At 47.9% G+C, this 20,300-nt stretch overlaps 1 protein-coding gene across 1 annotated transcript in view; it reads right to left on the bottom strand.

The window, feature by feature from the left end:
* Window positions 1-6,393: 6,393 nt before the first annotated feature.
* fam13b (family with sequence similarity 13 member B) overlaps window positions 6,394-20,300 on the bottom strand; it is a gene marked incomplete at its 5' end in the record, with an annotated part of 38,208 nt that continues 24,301 nt past the window's right edge. The window contains 16 exons of the mRNA XM_080526887.1: window positions 6,394-10,267; window positions 10,615-10,716; window positions 11,352-11,680; window positions 11,959-12,054; window positions 12,156-12,239; window positions 12,494-12,705; window positions 13,458-13,619; window positions 13,994-14,075; window positions 14,386-14,524; window positions 14,784-14,991; window positions 15,140-15,269; window positions 15,567-15,618; window positions 16,229-16,335; window positions 17,430-17,586; window positions 17,804-17,899; window positions 19,441-19,482. Coding sequence (XP_080383013.1) covers window positions 10,144-10,267; window positions 10,615-10,716; window positions 11,352-11,680; window positions 11,959-12,054; window positions 12,156-12,239; window positions 12,494-12,705; window positions 13,458-13,619; window positions 13,994-14,075; window positions 14,386-14,524; window positions 14,784-14,991; window positions 15,140-15,269; window positions 15,567-15,618; window positions 16,229-16,335; window positions 17,430-17,586; window positions 17,804-17,899; window positions 19,441-19,482 — 2,122 coding nt within the window. The 3' untranslated portion in view covers window positions 6,394-10,143. The remainder of the gene's footprint in view (window positions 10,268-10,614; window positions 10,717-11,351; window positions 11,681-11,958; window positions 12,055-12,155; window positions 12,240-12,493; window positions 12,706-13,457; window positions 13,620-13,993; window positions 14,076-14,385; window positions 14,525-14,783; window positions 14,992-15,139; window positions 15,270-15,566; window positions 15,619-16,228; window positions 16,336-17,429; window positions 17,587-17,803; window positions 17,900-19,440; window positions 19,483-20,300) is intronic.

Here is a 20,300-nt window from a genome sequence, read left to right as displayed (position 1 = left end):
GACTTCACCCCCGTCCACCCCAGCAACTCCATCATAAAGTTTGCAGACGACACCACCGTGGTGGGATGCATCTCGGGGGGGGACGAGGCGGCGTACAGGGATGAGGTAGAGCAACTGAGCAAGCTGTGCAAGGTTAACAACCTGCTGCTGAACAAGTCAAAGACCCAGGAAATCATCGTAGACTTCAGGAGGAAAAAGTCCGAGATCCAGCCCCTGCTCATCGACGGAGAGAGCGTGGAGAGAGTCTCAACCCTCCGATTCCTGGGGGTGCACATGCAGGATGACCTGTCCTGGAAGGACAACACAAAAGCCACCATCAAGAAGGCACAACAGCGGCTATACATCCTGAGAGTCCTCAGGAAGGAACACAGCAAGCAGGAGATACTGGTGACCTTCTACCGCGGCGCAGTGGAGAGCATCCTCACCTACGGCATCTGCAACTGGTTCTCCAGCTGCACAACCGCGGAGAGAAATGCGCTACAGAGAGTCGTGAGAACAGCCCAGAAGATCACCGGCGCCCCCCTCCCCTCTCTGGAAGAGCTGTACAACACACGCTGTCTCAGGAAGGCCTCCAAGATCTCCAGGGACCCAACCCACCCTGGGTACGCACACTTTACCCGGCTGCCCTCGAAAAGGCGGTTCAGGACCATGGCCGCAAGGACAAACAGACTGAAGAACAGCTTCTACCCCAGGGCCGTCCAGGCCCTGAACACAGCAAAGACCTAGGTTCTGGGCCCTGGACAGTCTGGACGGATTGATGGCAGCTGCTGGACTGAAAAAATCAGGTGTAGTGCTGAGGCACAAATATGTACATTTCAAGCCTGCAAACTGCGACACTTTAAATAAATGTGCAATAACACTATGTGCAATATGACAACCCTAGTCGTCTATCTGTACAGTATAGTATAGTGGATAGTGTACATAGCCTTTATTTATGTAAACCAGCTCCTTCCCTTCTTGTGTTTTTTTTAAGTGTTTTTTTTTTAATTATTATTTTTTTTCTTTTTTTTTTCTTTCCTAACACCAGGGGAGCCACCCCTCCTAAATGTCGTTGTTTGGTACCTGTACTATAGCAATGCCAATAAAGACCATTCATTCATTCATTCATATGTCTCAATAGAAGGGAGACAAAATTCAGCCCACCAATTGTATAAGTTAAATTGTAATAAATAACATACTCCCATACAACTAAAATCTCTCTCCATTTTCAACATACATCAGTCAACTGTTTACCTTTGTTAAAATACCACTAAATTCATCCAAGTCTAATTTATTTATCATGTGTGTGGGCTTACAAAACGGTGTGTGTGTGTGTGTGTGTGTGTGTGTGTGTGTGTGTGTGTGTGTGTGTGTGTGTGTGTGTGTGTGTGTGTGTGTGTGTGTGTGTGTGTGTGTGTGTGTGTGTGTGTGTGTGTGTGGGGGGGGGGGTGCAACCATAGGGTGCAACGACTACAGCATACAGATGCAAAATAGCTTCTAGAATACATGTGAAGCCAATGTCATTGTTATTCAAACTCAGTGAGTTTGAATTTCGGTGACCTGTATGACTCATAAGTATACTAGTATAGTAGCGCATGCCGCAGTAAGACAAGCCGTGTTCATATTCGGAATCAGCAGGCTCTCAGCTTTCAAGGCATCTTCGTCCCGACTTTCTACGACCCCCAGAAATAGATCGTACAACTACTAGTATACTTATGAGTCATACAGGTCACCGAAATTCGAGGATTGTTTATATAGAGTTTGTGGATTATATGAGATCAATATCATCTATAGAAATGTATTACAATGTACCAGGTGAGCCCAATGTTGTTCTAGGGGTTAGTACTCATTTAAGTAAATGTACTTTAGTTAGTTAGTTAGTAGTGTGTGTGTGTGTGTGTGTGTGTGTGTGTGTGTGTGTGTGTGTGTGTGTGTGTGTGTGTGTGTGTGTGTGTGTGTGTGTGTGTGTGTGTGTGAGAGTGAGAGAGAGAGAGAGAGGTGGGGGGAGGGAACTGGCTGGTCATGACGACAGTCATGAACCGACCAATTGCGCGAGCCTATCCTCTTTGTTGTTTAAGGTTTAAATATCCAGAGCGGTTAGATACACGACACACACACACACACACACACACACACACACACACACACACACACACACACACACACACACACACACACACACACACACACACCGCACGTCCTGCTGCTTTGCTCCATCAACAGAACACGGACTCTTTTACTTTCTTTTCTTCATTTATTGACCATTGGAAACACATTTAATTAATGTTAAATTTGTCATATCATATGTATGTAGCCCTAGTCCACTGTTGCCTCTTTACTAGGCAGCCATGTTGTGGTGCCACAGAAATTATATTAAGCCTGGAATCAAGCCATGAACACACAAGTGTTCAGGTGTGTTCAGGTGGGTTCAGGTGAGTTCAGGTGGGTTCAGGTGTGTTCAGGTTCACACCTGTCTGTTAGTATGTGTACACACACACACACAGAGAGAGAGAGACACACACACACACACACACACACACACACACACACACACACACACACACACACACAGAGAGAGAGACACACGCAAACACACACAGAGAGAGAGACACACACACACTCACACACACACACATGCACACACACACACCTACACCTACACCTACACACACACACACACACACACACACACACACACACACACACACACACACACACACACACACACACACACACACACACACACACACACACACACACACACACACACAGAGGATGCCCTTCAGCAGCAGAACAGGTCAGGGTTAACAAGTCACACAGTATGTGAATGTCTCTGAATCTCCACATGGTTTCTAAACCAGGGTGGTATTACATTACATTACATTTAAAAAGAAAAAAAAGGTTTATATCATGTATTTGTCTAAATATGTCAGTCCTTTTTATAGAGAAATATACGGGATAAGGAAATCACGATAATATGTTTGTGTTTTGAAATGATAGCAGACAGGCAGGACTGTCTCTCGGGTAGTACTGTCTCTCAGACAGGCAGGACTGTCTCCCAAGCCAGCCATACTGTCTGGTGAACCATGACCATTAAAATCATGCATTTGATTCTGTGAAAAAAAATAAAAAAATAATAGTGAATTATATCATATAATATATTAAATAAATACCTGTTTTTTGCGGGTTTCAAATAATTTCCTTGGACACATAATCAAATGTTTTATGGTCACGATTCACCAGGAGCCTTGGTTCCAGGTTTTAAATAATTTATATAAATATTTTCAGAAAGCTCTATGGGAAAAATGTATGTGTTTTCTATCTGTAGCACCACAAAATGGCCACCACTGCTATGCCCTATAGTCCTGACATTGCTTTGGTGTAATGTTTTTAGAATAGTGAAGTAGAAACATTTCTAAGCATCATAATTTTTGTGTTACAGGTTGTGTGGAAACATGGAATCGTTTGGTTGCTATCAGACCAGACGTAGGCGCATTAAAGCCAGGGTTTCAGAGCGCATGCGTTTTTGGCGAGACTCAGCCTCCAACTTGTCAAACTTAATTGATGAGGACAAGGAGGAGTGTTGGTATCCTCGAAAGAATGCATCTTCAAAGGTGGCAAAGGCTATGCAGCCGAAGACGGATGGGACATGGCACAGATGCCCTGTCAAGATAATTGCAAGTGCAGGTATGAAAATCATAGTTTCTGGGGAGGGGGATAAGTCTGAAAACGTGAACAATTTGCATTACTTTAACTTAGAAAAAGTGCTTAAAGTTTGTTTCCCCATTTTGTCTTTTAGACACATACTCAGACGCCCGAAGGAAGCTGTCAGATGCAGAGAGAAAAGCTGATCTGACGACGGACGGTGAAACGCCAAGCAAGCGAAAACGAAAGTACGTATATCTCTAACAATATATTGATTTTTATAAATTGTTAGCGTCCCAGCCCAAATTTTCAGTGGGTTCACTTGTAGGTACCTTTTTAAAAGGACCACTTCACCCATTTTCAACCTATCTTCATATCAGCCCAGCTTCATACTAGCTGATCTACAGCTAATATGTACAATTGGCTATTTAGTCCTAATGCTCAGGCACCATTTCTGTCTACACACTATGTCACTAGTAGACAGAAATTGAGCCATCTGAGTATTAGTAATTACAAGTTTGAAAATGGCTGATGTGCTCCCTTAAGTTAACTTTTCATGTTTCATGTGCTAAAATGTATGCTTTTATCTGAATAGGCCATCAAGCAAATACCAGCGTCATTCAAGTGAAGACGAATCTGACTCTTGTGGTGAGGATGACTTGCCCCCTAAACCCCCCCATGGACTTACGCCTAGTGTCTCCCAGGGAGGGAGGCACTCCACTGTCCCCCCAAGTGCATCCCCCAAAAGGCACCACAGTGGACGTCAGAGTCCAATCGGTGTGAGGAAGTCCCAGAGCATGAGGCGCTCCAGTGGAAGCCAGAGTCCAAGCAGTGCAAGTGAGTACCGAGTGAGGCGCTCCAGTGGAAGCCAGGGTCCGACCTGTCCCAATTGCCCTGGACCAACAGTTTATCGAAGCCTGATAGACCACATGGAGAAACAGGCCGAGCATATGGAGAAACAGGCCGAAGACATACGAGTGATAAAGACTATGTTGAACCTGGTGCTAGATAGGACATTTAGCCTACGAAATTACACTGACTGAAATTACAGTGAGTGACGTTTTCTCTTTAGTCACAGAAGGTGATCACACCAAGAGAAAAGTTCTCCCTATGCGTGTGGGCAATGGGGACACAACACTGTAAAACAGATAACTAGAGTGTTATAGTAAAACGTTGATGAATAAACATCTTGCTTTAGTCAAAGGCTTTTCCATCACCCCCCTTTTATAGAGGGACGCTGTCATTCATGAATATGTTTACTGTTTTTGTTTTGGTTTACTGTAGGCCTACCCTTGTTTTTACATGTCCTTGTATGACACAAGCATGAAGCAACAATAGAATACAGAACAATATTAGGATGTTATGGGCTTTTCACACACTTGAATAGTTAACCAATATGATACTGTTACTCAGCAGCCTTTTCCCAGGTTAACATTGTAGTATATTTTACTTAATCACACACACATGGACTGTTATGAAGAAATGCCTCATGACTGTAGGGCCTAGTTTTATCACCCTTTGTTCTGTGACAAAATGGATGACCTGAGGTGACTGTAAAATGGCCTCTTGACCTATGCCTCTTTTTCACACCTCAAGCAGCCACTGTAAACTTGATTGGGCCAGGCAAGTTATATTTGCATACGAAAAGGTATAAACTTTGGGGCAAACATCAGCCCCCTCTCTCTCTCAGCTGACCATCAGACCTCCAGCTACCAGCTCAACATATCCTGTATATTTTGTACTTTGTTTAAATAAATAGTCTTAAACTCAGAATTGTTTCTGTGATCCATAACCAACAAGAGAATCTACTACAACATGTTTGGCTGTATCTGTATCAAAGGTGCATAATGAAGACAACTGTGTGTACCAAATGTGACCACTAGAGGCCAGCAGGGACACATTGAAAAACGGCTAACCTGGTCATTGTCTTTCCCTCAGTAGTGTCAATAACAAGAAATTAAACATCCCTTTGACGCTTTAGTCAATGCATGCTTTGTTATCTTACTGTGTATCAGACTGTGAAAGCCTAACACATATTGTGCTGAGGTAATTTAATGAGCCATGCAGATGGATATCACAACATCATAACAACGTATATAGCAAACATGATAGTTTGGGTATGTTCCAAATGGGCCTCTCTAACCCCTGTCCTTTGCAGACTCAGGAGATTTTTCCTGTCCCACTCTGCCAGCAAGGGCACAGTCAGACATTCTGCTCTCACATGCATCTCTGGCATCCATAAAAAACATTCCAGCGCTTTATAACATCCATCTGACTCAACTCACTGCAATCCACCTGTTGTGGTATACACTCACCTGCACCTTATTAGGATCACCTGTACATTTTCTCATTCATTCAGCTGGTGTAATGGTGTGGGGAATGTTTTCTCAGCACAGTCTGCTGACCATGTGCATCCCTTCATGGTCACAATGTACCTATCTTCTAATGGCTACTTCCAGCATGACAATGCACCATGTCACAAAGCAAAAGTTGTCTCAAACTGGTTTCATGAACATGACAATGAGTTCAGTGTTCTTCAGTGGCCTTCCCAGTCAATCTTATGGAATCAATGCCATGAGGCTGTTTTGAGAGCAAAGGGAGGCCCTACCCAGTATTAGTATTAGTGTTCCTAATAAAGTGTAGATTGTTGTGTATACATTGACTGAAATGTAAGGTTCATAGTGTGCATTTGGTACAACCGCTCCCATTGATCAAAAGAAGATGACTTGGGCAACAAGCATGTAAATTACAATCTTTATTTTTATCTGCATTTTAATGTAGGTTATTACTGATTGTACTTTATCATCATTTGTAAATAAGGGAAAACAATAAGCATTCACAAATACATTTATAGATACATATATATATATATGTAAAACACAGCTCCACATATAGAGGTGACCTGCCACTAACTCCCTGGGCCAGAAAACAAACATGCGTGGGATGGTACAGGGCTATGAACTGGGACAACGTACATCCTTATAGCCTGTGTGCGTCACATGATTTTTACCACTTGCACAATGCCAAATAATCTAGTCAAAAAGCCCTTGAGAATTTGACATGGAAATAACAATTGATCAATTACACTTTTTTTCTTTTTAATTCTATAATCTGAACACCCAGTCCAAATATACCTCCATTCACTGTCTCTGTTGACAGTCTCTTCAATGTCATTTAGTGCCAACCAAACATTTATGCTGACAGAAGTGGTAAAAACGCTGTTTTAGCAGACAGAAAACTGAGTTGTGGTACTCTCATAGCAGACCTAGTCACGTGACCAGAGTTCCATGGGAAGACCTGCCATATAGAATACAGCAGGCCAAGTCCCATTAATAGATTAAACATTAATCAGCCATAAACTCAGAAAACGCACAAACTGGGTGAACAAGGCCCCACATTCCACTGGTACAGGCCTCAACGCTCATTTATTGCTTTGTCTTTCATGGCACAGATAGAAACAATACACATGTTTGCCATGCAAGCTAACTACTGAGTCTAGCTTATCCAAAACAAAACAGCATGTTCTTATACAGATATACTACACTGTATAGACGTATTAGGGAGGATACAAAAAAAGATTATATAAAATAATGGTAATAAAAAAGAACACATTCGCAGGTTGAAGATCTCAGAAAGTGATACGAGGGGCCAAACGCATTGTTTGAAATAATTTAACAGTTCTGACATTCATCCTTCAGTTATAAGTAGTAGTGCTTAAAAAACAAGGAACACATTGACAAATAAAACAAGGTCTGCATTCTCAGAATGCTGTGCAAATAACATCTCCACCCTCCTCCCATGTCCACCCAGACACCCCGCCCCACTCAACTCAGTCACATGACTGTGTTCTGTGGCCAAGAGGGACGGAGGCCAAACTGCTGGTTCAGCAATAACATCCTTCAAGCAAGACCAAGGCTGCTTTCAGATTCTCTACTTATTCTCCTGAAAAGTGCAATCTAACACTGGGGACAGACTGGTGTGAGGAATATGATGGGGTCTCTTTCCAGCCATGCTAGCACCAACCCAACCATTTATAATGCACTGAATGGAGAAGAGCAACAAGACTTGTGGGTGGCGGGTAGAGAATCAGAACATTACCTAGATCACAAGTCCAGGTGGGTCTAAACGTCTCCCGTTCCATATCCTGAGACTGCAGATCCTCACAGTACTGTTGAGGGTGTCATCATGATCCCAACCATTTACAGCTACCAATTCCACACTCAAAACATGCGTAGGCCCGCCAACAACATCGTTTGAATCAAGGGTATCAAGGGTTACTGTGTTACATGAAAAGGCTTTCGTAAGCTGCACTCTCAGTTCCTGCTTGCTTTGGTTTAGTGCAGGGTGCTAACGATGCACATTGATGTGAGGGTACCTCATGACAGACTGCTGGCTAGGGTCAAAAGGTCAGGCTGGTTCACTAAGGAGTGGCATGCAGCTCATGACGCCAGCAGTCCCTCAAACGATTCGTCACTCTGACACTGCTAATGGAATATGCCAATCTTGATGTTGACATTGGCGTTGCTTGCGACCCTCAGGATGCATGAACTTCTTGCCCTCTAGAAACTGTTGGGGTCAAGGGTCATAGTGCTGTTGGTTCTGCCTGAGTTAAAGCCTTCTTAGTCCTGTAGTGGACAGACCACTCAGGACTTGACTCGTCTGGCTCAATATGGCCTGGGCCAATATGGGTCATATTCCATTGAGATGAATAGACACCAACAACCAACACCTACTGAGAGAGATCGGAGCACCAGAGAAAAACTAATGTGGCAAACAGCAGTAGCCTGACATCTTTTCGCAACTCTTCGGTGAAGGAACATAGCTACTAATATAGCGGGGTCCGTAACAACGATGATGACATTAAAATATATATTTTTATAGGACCACAAATTGTAGATGTTGCAACACATTCATAAATAGTCACCTCATCATGTCCTTGCTCCCTTCTGAGTTCGTTCTGCTTAAAAACAGAAACCGTAGCCAGGGCTTTTTTTAAAGTGATACGGGACACATGTGAAGTCTTTTAGCCTGTGTTCACATTCCCCAGTGACTAAAAGGGGATTAAGACTGTTTGTCATCTTAACCCGTGCAGGGCTATGGACCTCCGGACTGACAGGCAGCCAATGGATATTTATAGTTTGTCTGCTTGACCACAGGCCACACAACACTGACATCTCCTGTGAGGCAGTAGGGCGTTAGCTGTTCAACACACCTACCTGTGACACAGTACACCTGGAAGGGGGGGGGGGGTATGTATATCTGTCTGTCTGTCTGCCAGCCATACTGCAGTGGTCACTGACTGATGGACAAACACTGTTGGAGTCCACCAGTAAGGGTCCGTTATGTCCCAGTTTGCTATGTTCTGTTTCATATAATACTGACTTCATCAGAATAGCCTCCCTTCTAATCAGAACCCCAACACCTCACACAAAGCTCCTATCTGCAACTGAACAGGGGGGAAAAAAAGAACAGGAAATATGTACATATATATATGCTGAAGCTGTCAATCTGTCCAGCCTTATTGCAGAACATAAGGAGACGTAAGGTACCAGAGCCCTGTTATACACCTGCTAGTTCCCTGCCCATCTAGTGTGCAAACTCCTCCGTTGATGACTGATGACCCAAAAACAAAAAAACACTCAAAAGAGAAAAAGAATAGCACAACTAGTCCCAACTGATCAACTCGTTCAATTTCCATAGTGGCAAATGTGTAATAGAACAATTGGGAATACTATAACATGCTAATACAGAGTTTTGTTTAAACCCAAGAATTTCAACTCTCCATTCAAGAAAAACTACATACTGTGACATACAAATATTTATGTGTACATATTGATTTACAAGAATACATACACACATTACATTTTGTTTTTTTTCCCTCAGACAAAGCCTCCCAGTGTTGAAAGGATGAGAATGGAGTTCTTTAACGTGAATCCACTTGAGTCTTGAATGTCTGAAATTGGATGACCAGTCTCCTCGCTCCGAGGGACGGAGAGTTTCACCTTGTTACATCCAAACAAGTGTGTGACTGACCGAGCTACAAAACACCAGCTCCTCTCCTGCTCTCCAGTAGGATTTCTCAGTATGAGAAACCTCCGCACATGAAGATTAATGCAACAAAACAACAACGACTGCTGAATCTCAGAGGAAAGGGGGCTTTTCCACTGTTCAGGACAGACTAGCAGAAAGGTGTATTGACTCTTGACTGGTGGGATGAAGACTATGTTCTTCCTCCTCTGGGTTGGTGGGGGTGGGGAGGAGGCGGGGTGGGTGGGTGTTAGGGTTAGAGCTGAGCTGGGAGGTGTGGTTGAGAGAGCTGCAGCAGAGGCTGCGGTCACTCAGGGGTGAATGGTTGATGAGGGACGGGTGGATGGGGATAGGGGGAAGGGTGGATGGGGATGGGGGGAAGGGTGGATGGGGATAGGGGGAAGGGCCATGTAGGGGTGACATATGGCCCGTGGTGAGGGGGGGCGGGTGGCCCTCGGTGGGTCAGACAGATGGAGGGAGGGAGGGACCTTTCTAGATGGACTTGGAGGAGTCCTGCTTGCTGATGAGCACCTCCAGGAGACGCAGCTTGGCTTTGATCCGTTTGTACTCTTTGTACTCGTCCATCATGGGGAGGCGGTCCTCCTTCAGGACGGTCCTGGGGAGGAGGGAGACAGACAGACCAGGTCTGAGAGGCACATCCGGACACCAGTCCGTCATTCACTGCGTCTGAAGGGTGTGACGTGTATGCCAGCAAAAGGACCTAATAGGGCTATAGTGTGATTAGCTCAGATGGACTAGACACTAATCTGACAACTCACTCATTATCCCAACTTCCTCCGCTGACATCAAGACTATGGATGACGCAGCAGCTAAAGCAGCTTGAGTGCGTGTGTGTGTGTGTGTGTGTGTGTGTGTGTATGTGTGTGTGTGTGTGTCTGTGGTGTGGTGTAACGGTCTGTAGGGGTGTGTGTGTGTGTGCATGCGAGTGCTGCTCGGACCTACCTGCCGTTCTGCTGGTAGAACTCGTCCTCAAACTCACGGATGGTCTTCCTCAGCTTCTTCTTCTCTGCCCGGGCCTTCCACAGCTGCTCCAGGAGCTCCGGCCTGGAGGACAGAGGAGGCGTCATCACCACACGCCACTCACACAGCACAGCACGCTGGCTGAGATCCCATTCTCCACCCCCTTCTCCCCCAAGTGTTCACTTGTTCACTCTTCCTCATGCATTTTAAAAGCTTCGGGACTGGCTTAAGCATGGTTGAACTGACCAAGATTTAACCATACCATGTTGGGGTCACTTTTTTGGGGGAAGAACTTCACCCCAGAATTATCGGACCTCCCTAGCAGGATGTTGTGAGCTCTGGGGCAGGAAGTTGGCAACCGAAAGTGTGTGGGTGTGAGGGCAGGGCGAGTTGTGGCCACCGGGGGCACTATTGAGAGCAGATTAAAGGGAGCCTGGCTGGGGCATGGCACCCTGACCCTGCCCTGGGCTTAGTGCTGGCCGCTCCCCAGGGCGCTGTGTTTACGCCCTAAACAGATTAATGCCTTATCCAGCTTGTGCATCTACCTTGTTCCATGTGCTTTTTATAGATGTGGTAAGACGGCTGAGAGAGCTGATTTACCGCCATGGCTTTTAAAGGCGATTTCTACTTTTCCTCTCAGCGCTGCTGAAACGCTGCCACGGCAGATGTCCACAGAGACTCACGAGAGTGTGTGTTAGGTGTGCGGTCTGTGTGCTCACATGGACGAGGCGTTAGAGCTGGACAGGCGCAGATCCAGGGCCAGTTTTCCAGAGCTCTCCTCCATCTTGCGCCTGAGCAGGCCGTCTCCCTCTCCGCCTCCTTGGGGCTGTCCCGCCGGGTCCAGAGCGATGATGACCTCCGACCCAGAACCCTGCACCTCTTCTCCGCTGATCTCCTCCTCCTCCCCGGCCTCTCCACCTCCACCGCCGCCGCCCTCCTCCTCCGCATCCTCCTCCTCTTCCTCCTTGATCTCGTCACAGAAGTGGGCCGTCTCGCCCTCGATGATGGGCTGAAGCATCTGGCTGCGTCTCTTGCTGGATGGGGAGGCCTGGGGGGGGGACAGAAGGGAGGGGTCATAAACAGGGCGGTGTCACACCCCAGTACACACTCTCCCACAGGACTCAGTATGTCTCCTCTCATAGTGCCTAGGAGGAGATGTCAGCAGGAGCTGCATGGGCTGGATTCAAACCCAACATGGGCATATGTGTGCACTGTCGACCGTGGTGCTAGACCCCTGGACCACCCCAGACCATGGTATGTCTCATCTATACCACAGTACACTGTACCACATCAGTAGTGAAAGGGCACGTCGCAGTCGGGACGTACTATGATGGGAGTGACGCTGACGCGGGTGAGCATCTGTTTGACCAGGCGGTAGCGGTCGTACAGCGGTTTGATCACCAGCCTCTCCTCTCTGGTCACCTGTGGGGGAGAGACAACAGGCGGTTAGGCCAGGACTGCGATGTGGGGGGAGCTGGCGGCTAGGACAATTTGGGGGTGCGGGGCAGGGTGAGGGGGCTTACAGGTCGGCCGTGCAGTCCCTCGTAGTGCAGCAGGTTCTTCTGAAGCACGGTCTTCTCACAGGACAACTGCTCCTTGGTCATTTTCTGCAGGGAGAGAAAACAAAACAAGGGAAGCTCCTTAACCCATACATAATAACCACACGAAAAAAGAAAAAGAAAAAAGAAAATCTCCCATAAAGCGTTAAACGTTTCGCTAATGGATCTGTGATAGGAAAGAGCTTGGTCTGGCGAGCTATAGCTTCTCTGAAGCATCTCGACAGCGTTCCCTAAAACAGTGCCATGCCTCTCTCTCTCTCTCTCTCTCTCTCTCTCTCTCTCTCTCTCTCTCTCTCTCTCACCTTGATGTCCTCTGGCCAGCCGTCCTCCTCCCTCTTGCCCTTGACGCGGCGCTGGATGTGCTCCAGGGTCTCCTCCCGGGTGGGCCGGTGGCCCCTGGCCTCCCCCGCCGCCTCGTGGGCCCCCTGCTCCAGCGTGGAGCCGAAGCTCTTAGGCAGGGTGTTGCTGCGTGGGCGCAACTGGGGAGTCAGCTCGCTCTCCTTGTGTTTGGCATCTGAGGTGAGAGAGGGGGGGGGGATGAAGAGGGATAGGGAGGGTGGGGGGGAGAGAGAGAGGGAGGGACAGGGAAGGCAGCTCAGCCACTGAGGGGTTCAACGCTGACAGTGGATATGCAGGAGCCTGACGGAGCTGTCATAGGCAGCAGCCGTGAGTCCCCACGTCTGCCAGTGACAAATACAATGTGAGCGGACAATTCCTCAGACGCCAAACACACAAGCTAGAACCACTACAGTAGAACAGCTAGAACCACTACAGCAGTCTGAAGCCACAGGAGCATTTGGATGACCAGCAAATGAGACCCGTCTGTCATAAAGGACTGTTTTCTCCAGGAGGATGGGAGTGGAGCGTACAACGTTTTTCGGCTTTAGAAACACCCACATTCACCACACTGACACCAACACAGACATGCTGCCAAACCCCTGACACTGTGGGATGTGCTTCTGTGTGACCAGTGGAGCTCATCAAACATTGAGTGAGAGAAAGAGAGAGACAGAGTGTGAGAGAGAGAAAGAGTGAGAGTGAAAGAGAGAGTGAGAGAGAGAGATAAAGAGTGTGAGAGAGAGAGAGAGAGTGTGAGAGAGAGAGAGAAAGAGAGAGAGAGAGAGAGAGAGTGAGAGAGAGAGTGAGAGAAAGAGAGAGAGAGTGTGAGAGAGAGAGAGAGAGAGAGAGAGAGAGAGAGAGAGACTACCTTCAGTCAAACTCAACAAGTTGTTTTGATCTACTTACTGCTGTTAAGAGTGTACTTACTGAGGTGGGGCGCCTGTCTAGAGGCAGTGAGGGGGCGTGCAAGTGTAAAATGGGGTGTGTTCGGTGCGGAGGAGGAGGAGGAGGAGGAGGGGTGGTGGCGTCTGTATGACTGAAGCACTGCCTGGTGCCTCAGGGAGCCTTTGGGAAAGAGATGGTGTCTTCCTGCCGATGGGGGGGACATCCGGATTTAAATTTTAAAGAAGAGAGAGAAACTTATTCGGCACTGCGTCTCCAATCGGGGCGCGTCAAATGGAATGGATATAGTGATGGGTGGGTGGGGAGGGTGTCACAATGGACCAACACAGTGAGGGCCACATGTGAGAACCACGGGGTGTGTATGTAACACGCATGCACTTATGGAGACAACTCTCTGCCACAAAGCGGGCAGGCGGGGTCAAGACAGGGCAGGACCAGGCTGCCCACAGAGGAACAGGATGGCACACAGAAGTCTCTCCCCCCCTCCCCCCACCCCTCCTCCCCAAGAGAACTCCCACTCCCTTAACATTCCCATGCAAGCCACAAGCGAGCGGTCTTACCTTTTATCTGTTTGCGTATTTTGGTGATGTCTGTCATCCACTTGAGGACCTTTGGGTTAGCTGCCTTGTCTCCATGAGATGGCTGGGAGAGAGGGAGGGAAAGAGAGGGAGAGAGGGAAAGAGAGGGAGAGAGCGGCGATGGTGAGGAAGGGCAGGGTATTCTGACACAATCCGTAATTCTTGAAGGCATGTTTTTTTTCTTAATAGAATAAATGGAAGATATATGACACCTATTGATTCTTGAAGAGTGCTACTTAGAGTACAGTTGTATCTAGGAATTTGAGAGGGATAACATTTCGGAAACTCCATCCTTCAGCTCTATGTGGCAGGGCTGAGGTTGTGTTCTTTAATTGCTATTCCCACTGGCGCTCCTCGTGCAGAATGACACTTACCTGGTAGTTGCGGTCTTTCTCAAACTGCTCCTCGAATTGTTTGATCTTCTTCTTGAGGTTCTGGAGTTTCTTGGTGAGCTGGTGGGAGACAGAGTCGCTCCTCACGCTCTCTTTGGAACTGAAGGAGGCGCGGCGAGGCCTGGGTACACAACACACAGAGGGAGGCAGGTGAGACACACAGAGGGAGGCAGGTGAGACACACAGAGGGAGGCAGGTGAGACACCTCCACACACCTCCTCTGAGCTCAACCAAAACACTGACACAGCATAGGGGAGTGTGTGCACATCTGTGTGTAGATGTATGTTCACACACGTTTCCGGCATGTTTCCTGTGTGAGGGGTGTGTGTGTGTGTGTGTGGGGGTGTGTTTCCTGCGAGGGGACCAGAGGAGCCTCTCACCTCCCACAGGACAGGGCTTTGTTGGGGGACGTGGCGTCAGGGTCTTGCTGCAGGAAACGCTGGCTGTGGCCAAAGTCCAGGAAGCGGCGTGCCATGAGTGGATGGGTGTCGTCCTCCAGTGGTAGAGGCACCATGCGGCCGGCCAGGGGGGACAGCTGAGCCTCGCCATCACTCTCGTCCTGCCACGACTTGAAGGCCGGAACTGGATCTGGGCCACAGAAAGGTGCCAGGTTATAACATGTCCACTCGGGGGCAGAACACACACACACACACACACACACACACAACTATACATACAGTACACAATAAAGAATGGCGGTGGACAACCCAACCACACATCCAAATGGGACAGTTACCTTCCCAATGGCTGCCTGGGAAGACGTGGCTGAGATGGAGGTGGTGGGTGCTCTGGCCTCTGGCAGGGTGGCATGGGTACTCCCTGGTCTCAGTGTTAGCATTGAGGTCACACACACACGCACCAGGCGCCTGTGTGTGGGGAGAGACAGAGAGAGAGAGAGAGAGAGAGAGAGAGAAAGAGAGAGAGAGAGAGAGAGGGGCGGGGGAGAGAGAGGGGAGGGGAGAGAGAGAGAGAGAGAGAGAGAGAGAGAGGGGAGGGGGAGAGAGAGAAAGAGAGAGAGAGAGAGAGAGAAAGAGGGGTCAGACACTGTACCATGTCTCTTGCAGGGTTAGGGTAGAGGCAGAGGCAGAGATCAGATCCGGTTTCTACCTCCAGGGTCTCTTATGGAAGAGAGAGAGAGAAGCAGCTTGGCCGGGGACACTTACACAGGTGATCAGATGGGCCTGGTCCATCTTCTCGCAGGCTTCATTTTCTTGCCTGTAACATGACGTGGAGAGTGCATAACGGTCAGTTTGAGATGCCGAGGGGCATGGCTAACCTTATTTCCGACGCTAATGGGTGTTTTTAACCCTGGCTATTTTTGCCATGGCCATTGATTACAATAGTGTGGCCGCCATTAATCCCCCCAAGGGTGTGAAATGATGTTCATGGTTCTACACGTGTGAACGGTGACAGTGTGTGGTGTACGCCTGCTTTATGTACAGCGCTATATATAAAAGAAGACGTGTCTGCTCATATGACACATGTCACATGTCTCAGTGTTTACAAGACTAACATCCGCATTTACTTTTTTTCCCTTCTTTTCAAACCCATGTAAGGTGTTTGTTTTATACATAATAAACCCATGTAAGGTGTTTGTTTTATACATAATAAACCCATGTAAGGTGTTTGTTTTATACATAATACAAAAGCAAACGACCCCGCAAAGCCCTCAAGTCCAGATTAGCTTACGGGCTGATTAGCTTGTTTCATTGAACGCTAGCCTTCTCTGGGCAGGAAATCAACTAGACTGTAAATCCTTTGCGCGTTTAAGCCTCAGGATTAATTTGTGGTGTTTAGCAATACTGCTAATGCTTCAGAAGCTAACCTGGCTGTGTTAATGTTGTTCTCGACGTCTACGAGGGCCTCGGCATCCAGGTCCATTCCAGAACCTTCCTCCATGGCGGTGCATTGGGAGTCCGAATCCTGGGCCTCCTGACACAGACAGACACACAGACACACAGACACACAGACACACAGACACACACACAGAGAGATATGAGTATGAGTGAAATGAACGTTCATTAAGAGCAGTAGCACCTGCCGAAAGCTCTAGTCCACAAATCAAAACGTGTATCTAGTCGCAGTCAGCATTTCCATTTAACCCATGTTTTAACCGGGTAAGTTGAATAAAAACACATTTTGCAGCAATTACATAATTGTAGATGTGTACACAGTGCTGTAACTGTTATGTAAGTTATGTTGATGAGTCCCTTGAACATGGCCTCCTCAGGGGAGATATATAGCCCTAGGGGTGGGGCGGTGTTTGTGTCTGCAGTTGCTGCTGTCATTCTTTGGGGTGAGATTTTTAAAGAGGCTGACGTAGTTTGGGGGCCCATCAGTGGGCAGAGGGGCTGTCTGGTGCTCAGACAGGTGTAGAAAGAGGCCCACCACCTGACAGTTCTTTCTGGGCTCAACTCTTGGTCTTAGGCCACTCTAGTGAGGAGATGGAAGGAAGAAACAAGGTCTACCGTCGGCTATTGTCTAATTAAGTGTTTTGTGACAAACCTGTTTATCAAATAATTCATGTCGTTACAAACATTTGATTGAGTGAAAGCAGTCACATCCAAAGATTTCTCCAGGCTCCAGGTGGAGACTCCATTTTCCTGAGGCACCACCAGCCCTTCCTAACAAGTCCTTTCACAACAATCTCTATAGCATGGAATAGAGCGTTATCTAGACTCTTATCAATCTCCACGGTGATGCTGATGATGTCAGCCAGTGCTTGGCCCAGTGAGAACAGAATACAGTCTGTCTATCTGACAAGCCTCCCCTTGTCTCAACACCAGCCATGACGCCCCCTGGGATAATGACATCTTTGTCATAGCCCAAACAAAAGGCCCTGCTGATAGCAACAAGCATCAACCTTGTAATGAAGTGATAGCAGAATGTTTACCATGCCGGTTCCCAACTCGCTCAAAAGTCACCGATAGCCTGAGCTGATGGCGCACGGTGATGGTGGTGTTTGTGCGCGTGTGTTTGTTTGCCTGTGCATGCGCACATCTGTTTGATTGAGTGACTGGACTGACCTGCTGTCCGTCTAGGCTGTGTTCTGAGTTCTGGTCTGTCTCTGGGGCCGGTCCTGGCTGGGTACTGCTGACTGGGCCCTCCTCGTCCTCACAGATGCCTTCCCCTCCATGTCCCCCTCCGCTGGCCGCTGGTACGGGCCTCTCACTGGGGCCGGCACTGTGGGGACCAAACATGTCATTGGACACTCAGCAGCACAAGAGTCAACATCTTTGGAAACATGAACCTAGTCACTGGCATCCAGCTTAGACCAAGATGTCATTACAGTTAACAAGTCATAACTTAGGAAAGTACAAGGTGCATGTATAAATGTCAGCCGGCCAGTGTGAACATACTGTATTTGCTTGTGGTTGCGTGTTTATGGATATGTGCTCACCCTTGGCTCTCATAGCTGCTGATCTCTTGGTGGATGGAGCTCTTGAGGTCATAGAAGTGTTGTTCCACAGCGGCGCGGATGGTCCTCTCTATAATGCTGTGCAAACACAAGACAAGCACATAATAAGCGTCTGCTGTGTGACCCTCTGTTTCCATCTAAAAAGGGAAACGAACAGCTGAGCTAGAGAACCCATTTGCTGCACTGTGGCGTGTTTAATAAGGTTAAGCCAAGATCGCTTACGATGAAAGGGAACATCCCTGGTCTCTGGAGTCCTCAAATATAATCCACTATCTGAAGCCCTGCTCATTTATACATTTGCTTTTGTTAGCTTTGTAAAACGAAAGCTTAGATTCAGCATTATCCGCTGTCCGTCTAAGAGGGTGGACACACACAGGAAGCAGGAGGGGGCAGTGGTTGGCTGAGCAGCCCTGGGAAGTCCAGTCACGGACCCTGAGCGTCTCCTTCACCGTTGTGTGGATCAGCGGAGCCCCCTGGGGGTACCAGCCCCCCCCCCCCCCCCCCACATGCCCAAGTAGGCCACCAGCAGCTGTCAGGGCTCCCGCTGTGCCAAGCGCAGAAGCAAATCATTATCCATTTCAGAGAGGACCACTTTGTTTGCCGTCACAATGTATAAACGCATCACCACAGCGGAGAGGCCTTCTGACACAGCCTAGAGCTGAGGGCAACATTAGTTCAGCTAGAAACCAGTTAGGATTAGCCACTAGCAGATGCGTTACTCCCTCTGAAGCTAGCTACTAGCTAATGCTTTAAGCCTGGTACACACAAAGATTTTCTATCTGAGAGAGACCCCGATAAGAAGATAAAAAAATCACGGATTAAACAGTTTTGATCGGATTGTGTGTGATGTGCTCTGATATTCCCAATACAGCACACCACATACATAAAGATCTGTCCTATGACAGTCTAGAGTCTCGTCCCCCAAGCCAGAAATCTTGCATAATCAGGGTAGTAGTAACCTGACTGACCTGTACGAGGCAGGCCCCGACCATTTTCCGTGCAGATTGTCGGGAGAAATTGACTCTTAACACACCTCACACCACAGGATAATCTTGTAGGATAATCTTTAGAGCCATCCGATAATCGGGCGTTTGCTGTCCTTGGTCGGAAGGGGGGAAATCTGGCCAAAATCGGCCAGATTATCTTTATGTGTGTACCAGGCTTTATTCACCTAGTAGCTACGTAAGCTAACTTTCAGCTAATGCATAACTGTCTTTTCTCTGTGTTGCAGATGAATCAGAGATGGAATGTCATGTGATGCATTACAGAACTCTTGGCTAATTATTTTACAATCAAGGGTCTATTGTTTACAATATAATGTGAACGTCTTATTAGACCTTAGTAACAGGCCAAAAACACTTCACAGCTTTTGATCATGGGCGTAGGGAGGTGTGCCCCAATCTGTCCAATCAGCTAACTTGTAGACAATATTGCTGTCTATTTAGGGGACCCATCGAGCTCAAGAGCACCCCCAGAGGCAACGTGTGGGCCGTTTGATCTCACATTTGATGGTATACATGAAGACAGAAAATGTCAATTGTGACTTTGGAATGCAAGTTCCCCACTTTTTTTATTTAAAAAGTGGGGTTAAAAAAAGGTAAGGGATGAGAAGTACTTACTCGGCAGATCCTGGGAGAATGCTGATGGGGGAGATGTGGGAACTGAAAGAGAGGAAAAGGAGAGCAACGTTAGGACAATGAGTTCAGACACCTCGTTCTGATCCCCCTTCTGAACCTTGGAACTTCCCTTTTCTGAGCGGTGAGTGTGTGGAAGTGTGTGTGTGTGTGTCTGTGTGTGTGTGTGTTCCAGTGGAAACTCTGGGGCAGTGGAGTGCGTGACCCAGTAGGTCCATGGCCTCGGTTCACCTGCGTCCTAATGTGGGTCTGTTACACAACTGTGCAGACGGAGGGATCACTGGGCTGGGGAGGGGGCCGTCCAGGGAGGACCAACACCCCTCCAACTGTGCAGACGGAGGGATCACTGGGCTGGGGAGGGGGCCGTCCAGGGAGGACCAACTGTGCAGACGGAGGGATCACTGGGCTGGGGAGGGGGCCGTCCAGGGAGGACCAACACCCCTCCAGAGAACACTGCATGAGAGCACGCACGCACGCACGTCCTTATGTCAATTCATTCTCACTTCTCAATTCCCACTCCCAGGCACAACAAGAGGTTGGGGCGGAGGGCGGGAAAACGTAAGCCTATTTACGCTTTCTGTACATAGTGTGCTGTCCCTCCCTGTGGTACATCCACAGAAAAAAAAACTGTGCGGCACTGATCCGGGAAAATGTCAAAAGGGACATCGTGCTCATCAGCACTGGGGGTGGGATGGGTGGGGGGCGCTCAGGAAGAAGGAATCTGCACTTACATAAACACTACTAGTTAACTCACTGCTGTTAGCACCTGGGTCAGGTTCAGCCCTGGCTGGAGAGAGGACAATACGGAACCCCAGGGGAGAAAACAGGTGTTGTGAAGGTTGATT

Source organism: Nansenia antarctica (assembly GCF_963989245.1).
Source record: "Nansenia antarctica genome assembly, chromosome: 3".
NCBI lineage: Eukaryota > Metazoa > Chordata > Actinopteri > Argentiniformes > Microstomatidae > Nansenia > Nansenia antarctica.
This window is presented reverse-complemented; position numbering and strand designations above follow the sequence as displayed.